The sequence below is a fragment of the Lampetra fluviatilis genome, chromosome 15 (genome assembly GCF_964198595.1).
Source record: "Lampetra fluviatilis chromosome 15, kcLamFluv1.1, whole genome shotgun sequence".
Lineage (NCBI taxonomy): Eukaryota > Metazoa > Chordata > Hyperoartia > Petromyzontiformes > Petromyzontidae > Lampetra > Lampetra fluviatilis.
The window spans coordinates 1729711-1746968 of NC_136289.1; the positions used below are offsets into that span (position 1 = coordinate 1729711).

At 46.3% G+C, this 17258-nt stretch overlaps 1 protein-coding gene across 1 annotated transcript in view; it reads left to right on the plus strand.

Moving 5' to 3' along the window:
- The window catches only part of TDO2 (tryptophan 2,3-dioxygenase), a 151312-nt gene that overhangs the window by 37555 nt on the left and 96499 nt on the right, over positions 1 to 17258 (plus strand). Inside the window, exon 5 of the mRNA XM_078862861.1 lies at positions 10650 to 10777. Coding sequence (XP_078718987.1) covers positions 10650 to 10777 — 128 coding nt within the window. The remainder of the gene's footprint in view (positions 1 to 10649; positions 10778 to 17258) is intronic.

Genomic DNA, 17258 nt, shown 5'->3' on the forward strand with positions numbered 1-17258 from the left:
CTTTCGTGAATTGCATACACGTGCCTGTATATATATTTAAACAAGGCTTTCTCCACCTCTGTGCACATTTACCAAAATGCCTAAACGTGTATAAACATTCGCTTATCGGCTGAAAACACATTAACATACAGAGGACTCTAGAGCTTGGAAAATCATTGGTAGCGCCGGCTTATCCGGCTGGCTGCTCGCCTTCGAGTTCGTCTGTGGTTCCTTAGCGATTGTGAGAGGTCCGATTTACATGAATGGTGACCACACTCCTATATAACACTAAACAATAATGCAGCAGGAGAATATCAGAAGTGGGGAGGCAAAGGCATAAACCATCATCACACAAACTCATCCTGGCAACGGCTTTTGGCTGGCCATCGAACAAAGACAGTCACGGCATCGCTCGCACTTTCAGATGCGCTTTCGAGACTGTCTGGAAAGCACTTCCTTCCGATATCAGGAAGCCCCTGGAGCTATGAACTTTTCAGTAATCTAGATTGAAAACTAATTTCTTTAGAACTGCTTTTTGTGTTAGATCGTTGTCCTTCCCCCGCACACCCGATAAGCACTGTTGGCTACGTACAGTGCAAAAGAAGTTCTGTTTACCAGGGGCGGTTTCTTCATTAAGGCGATTGGGCGACGCACCACCAATGTCATTAAACCACAGTCACGCTAGCCGTCACTGTGCCTCTGGATATAGTCCAATCAGCGTCATGCTACGTTCTGTGGAGTACCGCCTCTTTTTGGGCGATTTCACTCCGGCTGAGAATCGCCCCGAGTGGTCCCATAGACTTACATTTAAAGATGTTTTTTTTCGAACGGGGGCGCTGCAATGCATTCTCTATGGCTTCCGGGAGGGCTCGCCCTAACGTGCTTACGTCATCATACGTGCTTACGTCATCATACGTAAGCACGTTTCATCTAATAATATAATTTGTCGCCACCTAGTGGAATCTTTAATAAAATAAACTTGAGTGGTTTGTTTTAATAGTGAGTATAGAAACAAACAAGATGTATTGTAAGAGTCACTTTATTTTTCATTAATATTAAAGAAGTGAAGTTGCCTTTACATGCTTAAGCTGTTAATTTATCCATTGCATGGGTGGACCTTATCCTTATCAATCATCCAGACATTTGCCCCCCCTGAGAGATTTTGCAGGAGCCGCCACTGACCAAACATACGTGCAGGCTACAACACCCATTGTATACCTTGTTGGTAGTATACTCGCTTACAGCACCTTCCTCAGCAGCTTATGAGGGAAAATAGGAGACATTTATTTGTCTTTGCATGCACATTATTTTCCGGCGCATGAAAGAAAATTCTATTTCTTAAAATAATGTGAAGGCAAAACCGCAGCCTTACAATTGCTTGCTCACGCCACTCCTGATGGAAGGGTCTCAACGATAGGGAGCTCACGAGGGCCTATCTAGAGGGGAGTTGGCCTACTCTTCCACACTAGGCACGTCTTAGAAGAGGTGGGAGTACGCAGTTTTCCCCACCACACGTGACCTATCGATCGACTAACTGCACTACTTATAATATAGAAGTTTGTTTAAAAATGTAATAGATCAGAAGCATCACTTTATAAATAACATGTTGAATGTAATCGACCTTTGAGCTAACAATTGTATTGAGACACTGTATATACATAGCTTCATGTTAGTACATTTTTACCGCATATTCAAAGCTACGAGAAGAGAAAATCTGTATCCTGTAGACAAGGCACACTGCATTATATCCTTGCACATTCAGAGGTATAAGCAGTTATTCATCAGATCAAAATGACAAATATCTGCTGTGGCGTTCCACTGGGGTTCAAATACATTGCTCTGCATTGACTTCCCTGAAATTTGTCTCCATGTGTGATCATCTTAGCTGGCATCTGTTGCACACTCGAAATGAAGGACGTTGGCAGGTGATCCAAATCGAGGGCAAACGCATTTTTTCTGGTCAATCTGTAAAATGCAACAGCACGTGTGTCACACACAGCAATCCTCAACCGAGTTGCCATTAACCACGTGACTGGTGTACCAGTCTCGTTAATCAATAACAATTTCTCTTCAACCCAATTCTATTCCTGATAAACCATCTTTGTCTTTGACAATAACCCTTGCACTTCACTATTCGAATATTCATTTAATCCTAAGCTGTATGTCTATCTATATCATCCACTTATATCGGTATCTTACACCCATTATCTATATTGTATTTGTACAGTATACGGACTGTACTTGTCACCATTGTACAACTTACTAATGTACTATTCTCAATAGCATTGCAAGTAGTCATACTCTGGGTGCATGGGCATGGTTATAGAATAAACAGTATTAAGATTAGAGAATTACAATTATTAACTACAGTGCGTCATCCTTTACAGTGCACAGTGCTAAAACCCCTCCTATTAAATATATCACAAACTAACAATTCAAAGCCAAGCTTGAAGTATAAAACAAGTCTAGAACATTTTTATAACGATCAAAAACAACCTATGGGTCCTTTACCTGCAAAATGCAACAGCACGTGTGTCACACGCAGCAATCCTCAAACGAGTCGCCATTAACCACGTGAATGGTGTAAAAGTCCGGTTAATCAATAACCCTGCCAGCCACCTACAGGCCCAACTCAGTTATCACATGCTGGTGTACACACGTGCATTGATGCACTGCACAGCACATAATGACTTTCACAAAACCACACTTTACTCCCTTGCTGCACGAGGAAATAATTAAAAGAGTGGTCCATTCCTAATGTGCCACACATCTATGGCTTGTTATTAAGTCATTTTCATGACCTAGTACATCTGCCACTTTTTCTCTATAGCTTATGTGAGTCAATTATTTGTATTATCATCAACATAATTTTCATGAGAGAACGCAGAGGCCTCTTTGTCAGTGGTCTTTGCCAACTATTCCCTGAATGGAACACTTAGACTATAATAGATAACACAACAACAGAAGATCGTGTAATCATTTTCTAATTGTATGTTGGTTTACACAAAAATTCACGGGACACATTAACCTCTCTGTCCCCTGCAGTTTATTCCCTTTTTTATGCTTGTAAAAATCATCACAACACTGATTGACCTGAATGATCTGTGTCAGTTGCTAGGCGTGACATCCGCATTGCACTCAGGCTTAGCGTTGCTTGGTGTTTATTTATCGGACAGCGTTTATAGTCTTCAGAGCAGTTGAAAAACTTGAGCGGCATGGCTACGATGATCCACAGTCGCCTTCATTTAATTCTTAGGTGAGAATACAATAAAAGTCAAAGCGATTTGCTGCTCATCTCCTGTTTACAGCTCTGAGTCAGTTGGAAAAATTCCACATCCCAATGACAAGGGAAAGTCCACACAAAGTGGTACAAATTTTATAGACCCTGGAATGGTGCTGATGGGCTAAGTCAACCCTCAACTAGGATCTAAACACACAATATTTCAATTGCAAGCATCTTGCCCTTCTGCTGAGCCACTGGCAGTGGGATTACGAGTGCAGGAAAAGTGTCAGTGCACGAAGGATGCAATCATCTCGTAAATACAACAGTGTACTGTTTAGAGCAGAATGTATATGAACTGGCTGCGTTTGCACATTCTTTCATAACTTTTATAATTGTATACACACAGATGCAACCAATGCACTTTGGAATTACGTAGCTTATGCATGCGTAGTGATTTGAGTACAATTCGTATAAAAGTTAAAAGCAAAATTAGTATCAAACGCTCCTTATTTTGAAAAAAAGAAGCAGCGAACATAACATCCTCACCGCTGTCCGTTGATCTCATTCATCGGCGGCTACGTCAAACATAATATAAAACACATTGGGGAAGTTTTTGTAATTTCCCAGTTATGTTTTTTGTAATATTATAAAGCACCAAACGCTGTCTTCACCATACCCCAGAGGCAAGGTTGTCTGGGCTACTGGTCAACAATTGCATGGCTGCAACTTTATCTTTTCTTTTTACAAGCATTAAATACATGAAAAATAAACAAAACTGTTTAACACCAGGCTTTCGTGACCAATATTATGAATAATATAGGTTTTGTTTGGGCTAGATCGTGTATATATAAATGTGTAGCGAGTTCAACTGAGTCGCAGACGTAGACTTGGAGGCAACACATTTATTCAACTCCAACACACGGGGTAACTTTCTCTTTAACAGAATAACAATCTATGGTGGTGACCACCAGGCTAACTCGACTAATTACAACATAACTGCTACTACGGACCGGGACCAACAGCTTGGGTCCATGTTCATCTGTTGGAGACTCGTTGAACGAAGAACATAGACAAAGGTTTCTTCCAGGATGAACAACAACCCTAGTCCCTCTCGGGACCCGGCTGATATTCTCTGCAGCATGGCTAGCTCCGCCATTGGCCACGACCACTTTCTAGAATCCTCGGGAAGGATCTGGGTCCCAATCACGTGACCACTCCTAGTGCCCTCTGGGGGTCCCTTTGTAGACTTAACTCGTCACGTGTCCTCCCGGGTCAACCAGAGTGCCATGGCCTTGAGTAACCTCATCCTTCGGCCGGCTCTCACATACTGTAGGGTTGGCACTGCACGCAAAGCGTGGTGCCATCTAGCGCTATCAATCAGCACTCACCGGGCCCCTCTAGGGCCGGTATTACACCCACACCATTGTGGTATCCGCGATGTTGTTACACCACACGCCGTGCCTCTCTAGGGCCGGCACTGCACGTTGACATGCTGTGATGTCACTACAAATGTGTTGTTAAACTTGCCACCACCCAACACAGCCAATCAGTTAGGTTTGTCACGTAAACATTTGAATTTTTGTAAACATTGTCATGTTTTGTTTATATGACAAACCTTACTAATTGGCCATGTTGGGTGGTGGTGGGTTTAACGATACATTTATATTTACACGATCTAACCCAAAAAAACACTCTATTATGCATAAACACAACGGTTGTCTACGTAGGGTGTGAAAGGAGCTCCACATACATACATACGTACAAATGTGCTTTCACCATACTCTGGAGGCAAGGTTGTCAGAACTACTGGTCAAAACTAGGCATTGGCCTGGTAATCCAGTATGAGTTGTGCAGTCACATAATCCATCCAAACCAAAATCAGCTGCTGTCTGTTTGAAGTTGAGATTTTACGTCCCAATGAGTGTGGGGCACCCCAAGATCCGGCGAATGGCCAGATCTGTCGTGCACCGAATGTGAAGCATGAAAACCTACCCTGATACAATTGCGCTCCTTATGGGAAGAGAAAAAAAACACAACCCTTGCTATTTTTGAAATCGCTCCAACCCTGTTTTACGCTAATGAGCATTCCTCGCCTCTGAACGGTTACTGGTGATGTATGAAGCACTGGTTTGGCTGAGTTTGTTATGTGTATATGTTTATGTACGTAGTCATCCGTGCTCATCGGAGTTTGGACAACTCTCAGTGGCACATCCAAGGGGGGGGGGGGGGGGTGGGGGCGATCTACGCCCCCCTTGAAACCCCCTTTTTTGGTAACTAGAAATAATCTTGGGCCCTATTTTAAAAAAGCTTGAAATTTTGGGACTGCTCCCCCCAATTTGTACGTTTCTAGAGCTGACTCTTGAGCACTCTTGCCACATCTGGGTTGGCTCTTGTAGTTCCTACCTTACTGCTTAATAGAACACTGGATTGTTTGCCCGTCCTAGGATGGAAGCTGTATTATTTACTAAAAAATTGTGTAAATTTAATGGCAGTGAATCGTACACGAAAGTATGTCATCAAACACCTCACTGCATTTAAATGTAGCACTGTATTAATGACAGTGAATCTGGCACAAAACGAAGTCATAAAACACTTCACTGCAGTTCACTGTAGCACTGTATTAATGGCATTGATTCTTGTACAAAACTACATCATTAAACACTTCACTTCATGTCACTGTAGCACTGTATATAACTGACCTTCAATTTGTTCAAATTCACTGCTCTGATACTTTATTATCTTCTGCTTTTGGTCGCTGGGGTGTAAACTAATTGGAATTCGATACAATATCTGGAAAATCACCGAGAAATGTCTATTTTACCATAATATAGAAGAATAAATTAGACTTACCTTCTGTCCCAAGTGCTGAAGAAATAAAAAAGACACCAAATAAATAAACGTCAAACTTAAAGCGAATTTGCTAAAAAACGTCTTTCCGCTCGACCTTCTTCTGCGTGAGTATAAAAATCCACCCCCTCATGAATATTAATGACGGGGGTGGGGGGTGCGTTATGTGGAGTGACATCATGCGCATTACCTGTTCTTACAGATTAACTGTAACAACATCAACAACCACTTGCTGCGCTTTAGCTGCCTGGTGTTCGGCTCATTATTGTGAGCATCACTCCTCTGCCTGAATTGATGTTGAAGGGTGACTGCCTCCAACTGCCCAGTAGTGTGCTTCATGAACCTCCTCCACAGAGGCCAATATTGACACTGCTGGTACTCGTTATCAGCAAGTCCAACCAGCACCACGCCCATATGTACCACATCAGTAAATGTTTTCTCTAGCCTGTGCCATGCATATTTATCCCCCTCTATCCATCCAAACAGAAGCTGCTTGGGCATGCGGGCTACATGAGCCAGCCAACACAGTTTCGCTTGCTGGAGGATCTCACTGATGGTACTGTGTCCATATCTTTCAAGGATATGTGAGATCCTTACTCAATCTAGTATTGTTAAACATAGGATGGATCCACATTTTACAAGAGTAGAGAAGGGATGGCATAAATGTGGCCGAGAAGATCCGAATCGTTGTATGGAGCAATAGTCCAGGTAGCTTCCACACAGATGTATCCAGCTGATGAAAATATAATTCCGCTCAATTGATTCGGAGTAAGACCTCCACTGCCAAACCGGAGCTGATCTTTAGCACACTGCCCAGTTATGGAAACTTCTCCAATCTCCACAACATCCCTATCACTCATGGGTAGTGGAAGGGGGAAAGTCGTTGATGACAAACTACCAAGTTAGGTGATTTGTTTTTTAGGGGGCTGATGGTAAGGCTCCATTTCTCAGTGGCATGCTCCACGTTCAGCAGTAGCACCTCCAACTTGTTTTCAAAGTGAGCAGCAATTACCAGATTATAAGCATACATAACATGGTTGACCAATAGGGAGCAATTAGATTAATGGGGGTGAGAAATCACACACACACGTTGGAAGGCAATCAGAACCGGCGCCAACAATTGCCGAAGCTTGACCGCATGTGGGCATCATATTCACTCCAAAAGACAAAGATTCCCCATGTAGCTTTAAGATACTCTTCGGGGCAAGTGCTATTAGTAAGAACCGATGAAGGCCGGCACGGTACATACAGGGGTGGGGACCCAGCACAATGTGCGACCGCCTTTGTCTCCCTGGTGGCAATGTTTACACATCACAACAGGTACTCATTTGAGGATGAGTCGAACTAGCGGAGGCCCAGGAGCAGTTCAGATTGTCGTCACTGGTGTTGGCCGTGAGCGGGAATCAAACCTGGGAGGCCGGGTTCGTAGCACAACGCGCTAACCACACATTGTATCACCGCTCCCCACCAAAGTGCACCTGGCCTGGCACAGGCGCCGTGGTGACGTCACCATCACTTATTGGCGAATGGCAGGTATTGCTATTGGTATTATTGGCTGAGCATGCCACTCGGCATTAGCCTGGAAAGCCAGTCTTCTAGTCGCAATGCCAAATAATCCATCCGACTTAAATCAGCTGCCAACTTTTTTAAGCATTGAGTGTGAGGTGTCCCAACTCCAGGTCCAGCTTACCGGGCAAATGTCCAGTTCCCTTGGTGGAGAAATCGCATGGTGTGAGAACTACTCTGGCACAGACTTCTGAAGAGAAGAGCTATTGCCTGTTTTGAAGTCAGTTCAGCAGTGCCGCGGTGGCAAGATGTTAATTACCTCGCCTGGTATACAGGACGTCGTTGTTTCGATCCCGACCCTGACGTCTGTATATTTTGAGTTTGTATGTTTTCTCCGTGATCGCGTGAATTTGTCTCTGGGTTCTCCGGGTTTTCTCTCCAAATTTAGAAATATGCGTTCAGAGTATTTAGTTGCTATATATTTCTGCACAATATGCCACTTAATTGAGCTATTAGCTCATTGGGCCTTACCTGGTAAAATAAAAATAAAATTGATTAGTGTGATAATTTAGTCACAATTGCGAATGCGATAACATGTTTAACTGCTTTACCCTTGCAACTGTAATTCCCATGATTGCCCAGGTGGATTTCAGTGGTTGCTGTTTGTCTGTTTTTTGTGCATTTTAAACGACTGAGGTTACTCAGAAATGTACACAGCTCAGATGATAGGAGCAGTTATATCAGAGTAAAATTCATCGAACAAGATTCCGATACAAGTGGAGTGAAACCCAATCATTGCTCAGAAACATAAACAATAGTCAGTCATGAAAATTAACCAATTAATGTAGTACGTTAGTTGCCATGCAAGTGACAACAGAGAGGTGCAGTGCCCTAAGATGAACTTGCCATCTTGAAACTAGAGGACGGACAGATTCTATGTTTAAGCGGTCAGAGAAAACAAGTTAATTTTGATTCCAGATTGCAGTACAGTACATGATGGGACATTGCAAAACATGGCCCGCTCAGCCCAAAGTGTTTCTTTGCAATAAATTACAGTTTCACTAATTTCAATGTAAATAAAATATTGCAGCGAGGAATTGTATTTTACCAGCAAGTATAACCCACGTTATTAGTAAATGAATTATTCTCGAGTGGACATAATGTGAGGTCCTTGAGGATGACACATTGGAAAGGATGGAGCTACCCAGCAGCGGACAGTAATATCTCATACCGTGTACAGAGTCATTCACTGCACGTCAATCATCAACATAAAAAATATATGTTTAGCTCTGAGAACTGGGTAGGGCAAACATATTTGAGAAATTGTCTGTAAGGTCTTTTATTCGAGTTTTCAGAGTCGTGTGTTTGCGTGCATATGCATGTACTGTATGTGTGATGGGTGTAGCTATGTGGGGAACAGTAGTGTACCGGTTAGCGTGCTGCGCTATGAACCCCGCGAACCCGGTTGCCTGAGTTCGATTCCCGCTTACGGCCAACACCAGTGATGAATATTGGAACCGGTCCTGAGCCTCCCCTAGATCGACTCAGCCTTAAATGAGTACCTGGTGCAGTGTGTAAACATTGCCATTGGGGAGACAAAGGCGGCCGGGCATGGTGTTGGCCACCCATCCCCTCGTGTGCCACAATACCGGCCTTTATAGGTGTTCGCTAACAGAACTTGATCCCAACAGTATTTACAGGTGATACGAGGGATCTTTGTCTTTGTTGGGTGTAGCTATGCAGTTGTTAGCAAAATGATTTGAACCCCAGTGACCTGTGTTAGATTCCTATGGAAAGAATCACCAGAATGTGGTTGTGGGCCTCTTATGGACGACTGCTTGCTTAACGAATCTTATACATTGGCATGAATCTATACGTTGACATGAGGTCTTCTTTCTTCGTAAGGCTGCTGATGCAGATGCAGAGCAACATCTAACATTTCACATTCAGGTGGTCAAGTCAGACCAACCGCGCCAGGAGTATCACTGCGATGCCTTCGTTGTATTTGTGGATCGGGGCATTGCGTCTGGTCTGGATGACCACAGTCGCACGCTACTGAAGAGTTTGTTTTAATATCTATTTTTCATGTTTTTTTTATTGAACACGAGCCCGGTACAAAGCACGAGTGATGGTGGGAGAGGTGGGGGTAGAGATATTTCGTGGACAACAAGCCGGAGGCCAGGTGCCCACAGAGATTGGGAGAGGGAAGGAGGCTGGGCTCACTGCTCCACTCACGCAGTAGGGGCAACGATGGGGAACGTGGTATTTTTAGGGGAGGGGAAGATGAGGGAACGGATGGGAGGGAGGGAGATAGAGAATGTACCCAACCAGAACCGCAAACTAAAACAATTTAAACGCACCGAGTGAGCCGGTCATTGTTATAAATCCTGTGGGGCAACAGGTACATCATGCCTACCCATGGCATGATCCATTTGTGCACCAAGTATCCACATCTACTGCCATGGTTTTTACAGATGCAGTTTAGTGTGGCCCATGAACTTTGCGGAAATTCAAACCCAGGGATATTCTGTGTTGGGCCTGTCACAAGGTGTTCGTGAGTTCTTCTGAACTCCATTCAGCTCTACAAGCTTCAACGGGGGTTGAACACACATTGTTGAAGGTTAAGCGCAAGAGGTCCAAAAGGGACTTGCGTAACTACGAGATACAAGTATGTGAACATCACTACTGGGATGACTGAGCTGAATGCTGTCCACGTTAACCCCCTCATGTACTGTGATACTGCGAGGCTGGCTTAGTGTAGGGAATTATCGTTTTAAGGCACTAATGCTAGAGCACAAGGTACACTAATCCATAATAATCCACTATTATTGTACACTATATTCCTATAATCCCATAAATAGGCATATATGAGTATAGGGCACAATGCGGCCTAAATGATGCGAGATGGATGTGACCTGCCAAAATAATACCCAGAACATCATTCTGGATAGTTCTGGATGAAACTAAGCACTGCTTATAGCTCTTGTTCCTACAGTTGAAGGACTAGTTTATAAATCTTTGCTGTTGTTGTTGTGCATGTGTGTGTTGCGTGGTGGATGCGTATATCTCCCTTGCATGTCCCTGTGTCTCGCAGATAAAGAACGAGCGGAATATGCTGAAGGTGGTGTCGCGCATGCATCGCATCACCCTCATCTTCCACCTCCTCGTCGGCCAGTTCTCCGTGATGGAAACCATGACCCCTCTCGACTTCTTTGATTTCAGGTAAAACAAAAGAACAAAAAACATTCAATACAACCTCAGTTTGAGATCTTGTTTAGCGCGCCTTTGTGCTAATACTTTCATTTAGCGTCATTCATGCTAATAGCATCCCACAATGCTGTACATTAATTATATATTAGAACCAAATCCCATTATACAGCCACGACCTTTTGAAACCCCTACTACTGCTGTAGTGAGTCATTGCAGAGACACTTTTTAAGAGGCAAAAACTGTATTCTACACTTAGGCAACATTACACACGGGACTAATACTAATACACATATTTCTCACTCTCGTTACACCCGGTACTACATACAAGAAAACTATAATTGGGTCAGAGCAGTCAACATGCTGTCTAACCCACGATGTCGAAGACGTAGACGTAGCACTTGAGTTCCACTCCACCTTCAGACAGCCCCGATATTCGATTGGAGCTTCCCTTTTAATCCTTTTGGCACGGCCTGGCTCCATCTCCGGCCGCGCCTACCTCTGGAATATTCCCGAAGGTTCCAGGCCACCTTACACCTGTTGCCTCTCTTGCTCCACCCTTAACCACGCCCCCCTCAGGAACTATCCAAGACGTTTCTCAGCTACTCTTCCCGAGTCCCCTCGTTCACCTTTGGCCCACATTTCTCACCCCGGCCCATCACGTGCTTAACTCGGTGCCGGGGTGACTCATCCTCACATGCCCCCCCTACTGCCAGCCGCCCCCACCACACTCCCCCAGTGACCGACTCTGTGACAATTACCTGCGGCGCTGGCAGAGGCTGCTATCCCCTACTCTGTCGGTAGGACTCATCTGGTTACTTTCTGCTAGCACCCAGTACCATGCCCCTCGTGACCCACTGTATTGTACTGCATAGTGTGTTAGCCTCAGCGCCCATTTCTACAGCACTTGGCGCTACGCACCATAGTGATCCATTTAACATCACTACATCACCCCACCCCCCTTATAAAACTCAGCCATCCTGGCTGATTCCTATACCTTGGACAGCAGGACGAACCATCGGAACACAACACAAAAAAAATTGAAGCCCCTAACTCGCAAGTCAACTGGACCAACAAAAAACGTCAGCCCCCCTTCGTGAGTCAATAGTAACCACAACAACTGGAAGACCTCCTGCAATCAACAGCGACATAACAATTTGAAAGACCTCCTCGCAATGAACAGCAACAACAATAGGAAGCCCCTTCCCCTCGCGAGTCAACAACAAGAACCAAGAACACACAAATACATTTTTGACGCACCGTAATGACCCACACCCGAACTACGTACAATACCCAGGAAGGACCGAGTTCAACTGACAAATGCAGCCCGGCTCGTGGCTACGGCCTCTTGTCAGGAGGTGTCGGAATAAATAGGATGATCAGGGTGGTCATTTAAACCTCAGTTTTGAAATGGGTTCTCGTCACCGGGCCCCCAGGCTGAACAAGGGCAGGTTTACCGGGGGCCCCGGGGACGACTTGAAGTTGGCCTAACGGGTGCGGCTCCTCCCAGACAGAAGATGGGAGAGGAAGGGAAGCGGATGTCAGCCGCTCCCTCCCTGTTGGATGGTTTTCCAACGGCGTGACGGACAGCTCCGCGGTCGTCAAGTGCTGGATCGTTGTGGGCGGAAGAACAGAAATCCGCTAAGGCACAACCTCAGTAGCCGCACGCCCGGGCTCGTCAGGTACATCAGACACCCGACCTTGGGGCAGTGGGGATGAAACATCTAGACAAGGCGGAAAATAGGTTTCAGTCGCGACAGGTGCACGTACTGACGTCTGTGACCGACATGGATCCGAACACATTGGGGCCTCTTGACCTCTATCACCTCGACCGGGCCCTGCCATGGTCTTTGTAACTTAGGGGACATGTCCAAGAGCACCTGAGGACAATGCAGCCAAGCGCTCTCCCCGACTTTCCACGGCTTCCCTGACTCCCGGAGCCCTGCCAGTTTTTCGTTGGACGCTTGCCATTTAGCCGAATTCAGACAGGACACCTCCCATGCCTCAGTCAAACGTTTAAGTGTGAGGAGTATAAGTTCCGGCACAGCGGTCTTTTTAGTAAATGAGTCAATATTCAACTGGGCCTCCATGGGGGGGGGGGGGGTCACACTCTCTCTTGTACATCAAAAGGAACGGGGAGAACCCGGTCGAGGCATGAGGGGCCATTCTATAGGCCACGAGGACGCCCGGAACGTGCAAATCCCAGTCGGACTGTGCCTCATTCACCTGCTGGCACAACATGGCCTATTCCGCCATTCCACCTTCCCATCAGTCTAGGGGTGGTAGGGTGACGTCTGAATTTTCCTAGTACCCAATAGGTCGCACACATCCTTCAACAACTTAGAAGAAAAATTACGGCCTTCGTCCGAAAGGAGACGCTCCGGGGCCCCCTTGTCCAAGACATACCCATTAATGAAAGCGTCGGTAATGGACGCAACTGATTGATCCTGCAGGGGCCATGCAATAGCCCACCATGACAGGTATTCTACTTCCATGAGCAGAAATGTATTTCCTCTCAGCGTGGTGGGAAACGGGCCGAGGGTGTCGAGAGCGACAAGCGCGTTTATGCGCGACACCCCGCTAGACTGCAGAAGTCAGCCCAGCCTTGGTGGGGGTTTTCGACGCGCACACTCCACACATCCTTGCAGGATGTTGTGGACGTCTTCAGATATCCCTGACCAGATGAAGCCACGCTTCAAAGAAGACAATGTGTTCTGCACACCAAGGTGCATTAGCCGCACATGGGCAGCCCTCATGACTTTACCCTGCAGGACAGTCGGCACGACGATGCATTGGCGCTGCACTTCTACATCCAACCTCATAAGCAGCCCATCTCTGATGACCACCGGGGACAAATCCCCTGGGCACTTTCTGCGATTCGCTGTACCAACGCGGCAATGCATTTTCAAAAGGGAGGTGTCCCCACTTGTTGCACGACCCATGGTACTGTCACGCGCGACTGTCGCTACGGGTGGTGAAACATCCATAGACGTCACCATAGCGCAAGGCACTCTATCACCTACTGGTTTACAACGCCCTGCCCCAGTCAAACACGCACACTGGCCTTTTGACGGCAACCATGACAAAGCGTCCACGTTACAGTGGCGCAACCCCTTTCTGTAGGTGAATGTGAAGGAGAAATCCTGTAAAACCTCTAACCAGCGCGAGAGCTGTCCCGATGGTTGATCAACTCATAGCGCATATTGCAGAGCCACGTGATCCATGCGTACCACAAAATGTCTATCGAATAGGTATGGCCAGTACTGCTGCACGAAGTTAACGATGGCTAGCAACTCGTGGCCCGTAACACAATAACGTTGCTCTGCGGGAGACAGCACCTTGCTCCCGTACGCGACCACGCTTTCTACCCCGTTTTCTACCTGCAATAACATGGTGCCTATTCCGGTGTCGCTGGCGTCCGTGTCCAGCACAAACGTCACCGAGAAATTGGGGTAGCGAAGGGGAGGCGCATTCACGAGACCATCTTTCAACACAACAAAAGCGGCCTCCTCCTTCTCCCCCCACTGAAATCTCTGGCCCTTAGCAGTAAGGGCTTGGAGTGGCTTCGCGACTGTCACAAACTTGGGCACAAAGCAGCAATAATATGATGCGAACCCCACAAACTGCGAACCCACCGACTTGGGGGTTTACCATGAGCGCACACAAGTAGTTTTTATGGGGTCCGTGGAAATTCCCGTCTCAATCACAATGTGCCCCAGGTAATGAACCGACTTCTGCAAGATATGACAATTCTGTAGCCTAAATTTCAAATTTGCCGCCCGCATTTTAACAAACACGGAGTGCAATTTCTGTAAGTGCTCTTCAAATGTGCTCTCAAAATCCCACTGGAGTCCCGATAACACCAATTCCATCAGTCGCTGAAACGTAACTGGGGCCGAATTAAGTCCCATCAGTAAACAGTTAAACTGAAAAAGCCCTTGTGGGGCGCAAAATGCTGTTTTGGGCTTTGATCTTTCATCCAAGGGCAACTGCCAAAACCCTGACAGCAAATACAAGGTGGAAAAGAATCGTGCACCCGACAAGGGATTCAATGAATCGTCCACCCGTGGGAGCGGATAAGCGTCAGCCACAGAGACCTTGCTAAATTTTCAAAAATCCACACAAAATCTCATACTCCTGTCCTTCTTCCTAACCAGAACGATGGGTGCTCCCCACAGACTGGTGGATGGAGAAATAATTTCGGTGGCCAACATCTCGTCCACCACCTGATGCACATGGTCCTTTTCCTTCGGGCTAAACCGAAATTATCTGTATCAATATGATGATGCATCAAAGACGTGCGTCCCATATAAAATTTACTCGCCCCTCTGCTCACTTGTCAAATCCGGGTTCTCAGCGCACAACGCATCCATCTACGTGTCGTCCGCCGCCACTCCACGCTCCACTGAAACCTCAACATTAGCAGCTACTTTGCTGGTCTCTTCACAACATGCAGCCATCGCATGAGCCAAAACCGTACCCGCCTGCACAACAGCGGTACGCAATCCTGCATTGCTGATCCCCCGATCACGATCGTCTGGGCTCCCACCAGTATGAGACCCTTAACTGCCCTGTTTGACGGGGTCAAGAGAAGCTGCCACGTAGTAACTTCTCGGTCGAGCTGCTTTTACAGTCGTAATGGCACAAGCATTTGTGCTCCCATGGGAACTCAAACAGTCTCCCTCACCAGGGCCTGAACTGTAACATTTGCCGCACTCAATCGAGTCGGGGCCGACAAAAACGCCAACCGACACCCCAACGGCAGTTCAACACAACCCTGGACCACAACTCGCCACCGCAAATTACAGTGCGCCTGGATACAGCACACTGCCCTAAGAGATGTTTTATCGTCATCTTCCGTAGCGGGAAAAAAGATGTCCATGTCCCGTGCCAATGCCAACAGTTCAAGAATCAGAGAGTCCAACCCCGCCTGATCAATTTTAGGGTACGCCGCTTGGCCCAGCGACATTAGCGCACTGCGGAAGGTGAGGGGCGTCTCGGCCTCCCCCCATCTCCGCATGGCAAACTTCTGTTACATGTTGGACGGCGGGTCAAAAATATATGCCATCTGCGTGCACGCAATTGCCAACGTTGTCCTCTCCAATGGAGGAATTGCATAAAAAGCTGATAAGGCGTCGTCATCTAGCATTGTAGGCAGTGCACGCAGTGCTTCAGCGTCAGTCCATCCAGCTAGTTCACACGTTGCAGAAAATATTTTTTGAAAGGCTACCGAATCGCCCCCAGAGGCAGCGAATTCCCTTACGAATGGCAGCCACTTCCCCAGGGTGGGCATCTCTGACGCCGAAATCGGTGGTACGTCAAATTTGGCGGGAGCGGTTTTTCATCTCAAAACGTTGTTAGACCAGAGGACACCAAAAGACAATGCGTATATTATTAGAGTATGTCTTTTGTTTGCATTCTGGCCTCAAGTATTGTGGTTAATGCAGACATGATTCCTTGTAAAAGGTTTCAGTTTGGTGTTTTAACATCTTAACACCTGTTTTATTGCCAGAAAAAGGGGAAAACCTATTCTCATTTGTTATTACTGGCAAAGGAGGTCCCATGATGTTATATTAAGGTTTGGCCAAAGTTTGGCATGCAGAATGAATCCTGTGCCCATAAAAAAAAACCTGTAGATACGAGGGAAGAACTCTATGGGACTTTCATATTTTGGTCACCATGCAGCCCGTGCCCCTAACACCTGGTATTGTCCGGTGGTCTCCCATCCAAGGACTAGCCAGGCTCATAATTGCTTAGCACCTCAATATCTGGCGAGATCAGGCGAATCGGGGTGACTCGGTCGTGGGATAAGGGAAACGTTCCTTCCTCGGATATGTCATCATGAAGCGCATTTGTTTTGTGGACAGTGCCTAAAACATCTACTTGAACACGTGGAGACACCGTGGTGCAAATCGCACAAATATGGGGGAATGAGACCTCCCCACATGCGCACGACCCATCTGGAGTGTCAGCAAGTTGCCACCAGGGAAGACTCCCTGTCGCCCGCTTCGTTCACACCGCGTCACTTCACATGCAGCGCGTGCACCCCCCGTGTATAATTATAGCATTGTGCACATTGCACACGTCCTAGGTGGGGTGCAGACGTGCGTGACGCTGGTCAATTTGTAGGATGTGTAAAATTTCCTTAAATTTAGTTTTTTTAAATATATATTGCGGTAAGCACGCAGAGCCCGGTCCAACTCGCCACGATGGTTTGTCTGGGGAGGGGGGACAGAAAAAACGCATGGGTGAGGGAGGACTTCTGGCACTTCAAAAGCATACTTAGGTGAGGGGTGGAATGCTCAATGCCTCAACCGGTGGAGATCTTCCGTCGGGAGGGGGGAGAGTAAGAGGTTATATATATGTATAACACTGGTCAACACACTTTTTCTGGCATAAGGTATTCCAACGGTTTTAAGGCAATTTTGGGGTGCTGATTCCAAATCTGGCATCAGTTTTTGTCAATCACATCAGGTTTTTGAGATATAAAATATTG